At 29.5% G+C, this 6,034-nt stretch overlaps 1 protein-coding gene across 1 annotated transcript; it reads right to left on the bottom strand.

The window, feature by feature from the left end:
* Nucleotides 1–859: 859 nt before the first annotated feature.
* Nucleotides 860–4,329, bottom strand: LOC113790409 (uncharacterized). The gene is made up of 3 exons (XM_027340071.2): nt 3,080–4,329; nt 2,824–2,986; nt 860–2,325 (listed from the first exon to the last, which is right to left on the bottom strand). Exons 1-3 carry the CDS (start codon nt 3,236–3,238, stop codon nt 1,298–1,300), a joined length of 1,350 nt encoding a protein of 449 aa, XP_027195872.2. The 5' UTR covers nt 3,239–4,329; the 3' UTR covers nt 860–1,297.
* Nucleotides 4,330–6,034: the final 1,705 nt, after the last annotated feature.

The raw sequence follows: 6,034 nt of genomic DNA, 5'->3' as shown, positions 1-6,034 counted from the left end.
AGAGAGAGATATTTTACATAAAAAACATTATCTTATGGTCAGATTACCATTATCATTATAATCATAATCATTTGAATTGTTCAATGTTTTTTTTTCTTTTCTTTTCTTTTATTTGGTGATAGGAGAGATATGTGATTAGTTATTTATTTACTTCTTTTTTTTCCATTCATTTTCTTTTCTTATTTGTCCCTGATTTCTTCCTTTTGTTGTTGTTATCTTTATTGTTGTTATTTATCAAAATTGACAAAGACTTTGGGTCACCACCACCACACAAATATCATTTCATTCATTTCAAATGAATGATAATCCAATTGAACAAACAAACAAAACAAACGCAAACGCAAACACAAACACAATATAATTGTAATGATGAAATGTATAAACAAAGTTTATAAAAAAAACAACATTCATTTTGATTATTAAATAACAATTTTCATTATTTATCTGGATGGAAAAAATCTGATTTGAATTTTCAATATTTTCAACTGGCCACACTGTTTTGCTTTGCTTTGTTTTGTTTGCCATTGACTGACCAAAGGCGGAAAATCCATTTGTTGTTCTTTTGATGAGTGAAAAGAATCAATCATTATTTTTTGCTTGTTTGTTTGTAGCTTCTTTTCAACACTTTTTTGTTGTTGTTGTTGTTACTTTTCAACCGCTAATTATAAATTTGAAAAACAAAAACCAGAAACAAGAAAACAACGATGGCCACCATCATTGAAGTGTTTTTGCTGGCTGGTTGGTTGGCACTCTTTCTCAAAGTGAATTTGGTCGATTTTCTTTGATGATTGAATGATTTCAAAGATCCGACCTTCATTCATTCAATCAAACAAAATTGCTCAAACCAAAACAACCTGGGTTTTTTGAATTGGAAAAATTCTGTTTTATTTTTTATTTCAATTCTGTTTTTTTCGGAGAATCATAAAATCAATGACAAAACTGACATCATTTTTTACCATACTACATTGATGGGGGCCAGAAAAAAACATGTAAGGAATTTTATACACAAAAAAAATCGGAATGAAATGAATGAATGAAAACACAGACAAAATTGACTAATCAACATAGTTTTTTTTGGGGGGGTTCTTCACCTTCAAGTAATAATATTCAATAAAATGATATGTGTGTGTGCGTAGGTGTTTAAAATGTTGCTGTTGTAAAAACAAATAAAAATTGTCATTAATGTTTGGTTGGTTGGTGTTTGAATGATGATGGTTTTTTAAAAGAAAAAAAAGAAGAGATAATTATATAGAGGGTGAGAGAGAAAGAATATTGATGGATGATAATCACAGTTAGGTTAAACTAACTGTGATGGTGGTGATAATTTAGCTAATGATGATAAACGATCTTCTGGTTTCATCATCAGATATGCTGCTGCAAATGGATTATTACGAAAATCATTAAATGATGCTGCTGCAGCGGCTGCAGCAGCCGCTGCGGCCGATGTTTGCATTGTTTGTGCTAATGTTGAATATGGTGATGCGGTTGCTGATGATGATGTTGTAATACATGATGATGGATTTGTCAGACCATAATTAGTAACCATTTGATTATATGGATTATTATTTGAATTTGAATTTGCATGTGCAGCATTCGATAATGTTGTTAATAATGAATTTGTATTATAAAATGATGATGCTGGATGATTATTAAAAAAATTATTAAATATATCATTATTATTTGTATTTGCTGTATTTGTAGATTGATTTTGTTTTAATCCAGGACTTAATGATGGTAATTTATTTGATGAAGCAGCAGCAGCAGCAGCAGCGGCTGCTGCTGCAGCCATTGCCATTTGATTCATTGGTGCCTGATACATTGATGATGATGATGATACACCAAGTGGAAATGTTCGTGCTGTAGCTGCTTTTTCCGATTCATTGCTTCCCTGGCCTTGTTGTTGTTGATGAAGATGAGGATGATCATCATTAATTAAATAACCATTTTGTTGTAAATGGGCATTATGAATTTGTTGTTGTTGTTGCTGACCATGATGGTGATGCGGATTATGATGTCCATGATGATTAAGATGATGACCATTTGTAAATACATTTGCTGTTGTTAAACCACGTAATGGATCAAATGCTGATAAATTATATGATGAATGATTATTTATTGTTGTTGTTGTTGTCGGATGTTGTTGTTGTTGTTGTTGATGTGTATATAATGAATTTGGTGATATTAATTGTTGCTGATTAATTAAATCTTTTTTCAAATTTGTTGTTGTTGTTGAATTATTTGTTGTTGTTGATTGATTTGTTGTTGTTGTTGTTGATGATGATGGTTTAGGTTTACGTCTTGGTCTATATTTATAATCAGGATGTTCTATTTTAAAAACGAAAGAAAGAAAAATGGAAACATTCATAAGTTTTACTATCTTTTCAAGTTTTTTTTTGGTTTTGCAAAATTGTTGGTTACATTCAAATTGAATTCTCTTTCTTTCTGTTTTCAAATGTTAGTTAAAACAATGATTTTTGCTGTTGTTGTTTCTCTCTTTCATTCATCTATCGAAGAAAACAATAATCTTTGGCCCTTGTCGCTATCTGGTAATGACAGGTTATGTATTTTTTTGTTTTGTTTTGTTTCTCGGTTCTTTTCAAAAAAAAACTTTCTCGCTCTTCTCAGTCGTCATCATGATGATGATACATTGAACCGCTAATAATGACATAAGCACTCTCTTTTTCTCTCTATGAATCATAGATCAACATTTTATATTGACGCCGCTGCCGACAATACACAATATTTAAAGAAGAAAAAGAAGAATTTGATTTGATTTTCAAAAAAATGATGATTATGATGATGATGATTATAAATGATTATTACCTTTCATATGTAATGCTCGTAGACGTTTCGCTTCATCAATGAATGGCCTTTTTTCAGTTTCAGACAATTGTTTCCAATCGGCACCAAGACGTTTACTTATTTCGGAATTATGCATTTTTGGATGTTCTTGTGCCATTTTACGTCGTTGACCACGTGACCATACCTTTTTTATTTTTGAAAAAATATTGAAATTAATTAAATCAGATTAAATCAAACATTGAACCAAAAAAAAATAATCAATCTTTGTTTGGCTTACCATAAATGCATTCATTGGCCGTTTAACATGATGATCATTCATTTTATTATTCAATAAATTTGTTGTATTCATAGTCATTGTTAATAATGGTGGTGATATTGTTGTTGTTGTTGTTGGTGATAATGTGGTTAAACCAACTAGATGTTGATTATTTAACATTCGGATATATTTTTTTTTGAAATGTGGAAAAATTGAAACAAAAAAAAAATAATAAGATGACTTCTGATCTCTTAAGATCTCAAAAATAAAACCAAGAAATCACTACAAGTTAATTTGATTTTTGATGAGAAAATGATGATGATGATTAATAGTTTTCAAATGATCAAAAAAAATGTTTTGATTGAAATAAAAACATCAAACAAATCAAGCAAGCAAACTGAAAAAACAATGCGAAATGACTAAATGTCAGATATAATAATGAAAGGTAATCATTTCATTTGGCTGTTTTCTTTCAGCGAATATATATCATCACCGATGTAAATAGTGAAAACAAAGCAAAATTCATCAAAACAATTGGATGATTTCAATAATTTGTTGTTTTCGTTGTTTTGCGATGATGCTAATCATATAATCATTATGTAACCAAAATCAAAAATCAAAAAACAATCATAACGATGATGATGATGATGATGACAATATAATTGATGCTTGTCTTTTGAGGAAAATGTCTTCTCTCTCTCTCTCTCTCTCTCTCTCTCTCTCTCTCTCTCTATCTGTATAGGAATTATATTGTTAATGTTTGATATATCGATGACAGCAATGTTGCTGTTGTTGATTTGATTTGATCGTAACGAACGATATTTTTTTTTTGACAAATTTTTTAATTTGAAACACACACACCGTAACTTTGAAAAATAGCCGAATAGACAATCAAATTGTCATTCAAAACGAAACGAAAATTGTTATTTCGAATCAATCAAATCAATAATGAAAAAAAATCGATTAGTCGATGATGTGTTTGGTTGGTTGATGGATGATGAAAAAATCAATCGTAAGGAGGATGATTGATGAACAAAAAAAAAAAAATCAAAGATCAACACTTGATTACCACCAATCAAAACAAACGATAATATTCAAATGAAACACTGAATGTTTGTTTCAGGTTTTGATTTGGATCTTTTTTTTCTCGAACAATAAGCAACTCTTAATAACAATCGATCGATTGTGTATGTGTTTTGTGATTTTGATGGTATATCGATCTAACCAGAATGTTGTTTTCAGTTCAAGTTCTGTTCTGTTGTTGTTGTTTTGACGTATTATATATACATGTCGAGAGAAAAAGAAAAGAAAATTGTAACAAACCAAAAATAGTTTCTGAACAACACAACAAAGCTTATCATCAACACAATGATAATAACATGGAATACAATAGGCTCCTCCTTGAATTAGCTTTATTCTTTCTTTTTCTTTCATTCTCTTGTCACATTCAAAATGGCCATAAATACATATAAAATACATTCCCATTTTTCTCTCTTTCTTTTTGTTGCTATTATTTCCAATGATAACAGTATGGCAGTAAGTGTGTGGGCATTGTATTTTTTTTTGCTTTGTTTTGTTCTCTTCTCAGTATTTTTTGATTTTGTATGGAAATTTTTCTTCTTCTTTCTTTTTTGGTTCGACCCATTGTTCTTTGTGATTGGTTCATTTTCTACTCTCTCTCTCCCTCTCTTTTCCCATTTTGTGGTTCGCATTTTGTCTGATAATGATGATGACTTTCAGTTGAATTATGTCAGTTTGTTGTTTGTCATCATTTTGGCGCGATTTTATTTCATTTTTGTTGTTGACTTTTGTCAATTTTGCTAAATGAAAGAATTAATCAAGTTGCAAGTTGCAAAATGCAAAAAATTTTCTAAATTAACTAACGAAAATGATGATGATGGTGAAGGAAGGAAAATCAGATCATCAAAGGGTTAATGATCATTGTATCGATGATGATGAAAACCTATGGAAAAAAAATCTTATCTCAGTTAGTCAAAAGAAAAGAAAATTTTGCATATTTTTTTTCTTGTGTTTGACAAGAATCGAAAAAAAGGACATGAAGAGAATCATCATCATCATTATGGTTATCAAATGATGATGATGATGATGAGCCAAGAGAATAAGAAAATGAATCTCATTAGGCTAAAAAAACCCTAAATTTATGAAAATAATCCATTCTTTAGGAATATGATATTCGATTCCTGGACAAAACCAAACCAAAAATGACAAAATGATAATCATCATCATCATTTTGTTGTTGTTGTGTGTGTATTTGGCAAATAAACAAACAAACAAACATAAAGACAATGTAAAGATAAATGGAAAAATATTTTTCGTTTTGTTTTGTTTATTGGTCATTTGGTTTTGATTCACTATGTGTGGTATTGAATTTCAGTTTTTTTTATTATTATTATCAAATCCGATTATGGGAAAAGCTTGTAAATAATTTTTTTCTGTTTTGACAATGTTGTTATCATTATTTGATTAGGGGAATTTTGATTGATATTGGTTATCAAAGTTGTGGTTCGAGAAAAAGTTTCGTTTTTCTCACACCATTTTTCGTTTTTCTAATTACCTTGAAAATTGGTCTCCAATTAGCTTTTTATTGTTGGTTTTCAAACATTGTTTTTCAAAAATTATCGTGTGGTTTATGGTGTGCTTGCTAGCTTGCTTGGTGGTTAATCTGGTCATCAACCTTAGGAACATTTGGAAACAAAAAAAAAATACATTTTTTTTCTGGTTTCAAAAAACACATGGAATACACACAGGCACAGGAAAGATCTGGTTATCTTGGTTTTTTGCTTTTCCCGGATTACATTTTTTTTCCCATTTTGAATGAATTTTTTTTTTACAATTCAATTCTTATCATCATCATAATGTTCTTTCTTGTAACATTTTGTAAATAATAATGATATTCTATGGATGACATTAAGTAAGTGATTATCATTATCGTTATTCTTTTCACTCCATAACAAC

Source organism: Dermatophagoides pteronyssinus, unplaced genomic scaffold (genome assembly GCF_027571235.1).
Source record: "Dermatophagoides pteronyssinus isolate colony J.1.1.1.1 unplaced genomic scaffold, Derpt_VIB-CSIC_2022.12 sq0001, whole genome shotgun sequence".
NCBI classification, from domain to species: domain Eukaryota; kingdom Metazoa; phylum Arthropoda; class Arachnida; order Sarcoptiformes; family Pyroglyphidae; genus Dermatophagoides; species Dermatophagoides pteronyssinus.
Note: the sequence above shows the minus strand (reverse complement) of the source record. Positions and strands in the feature narration are given on the sequence as shown.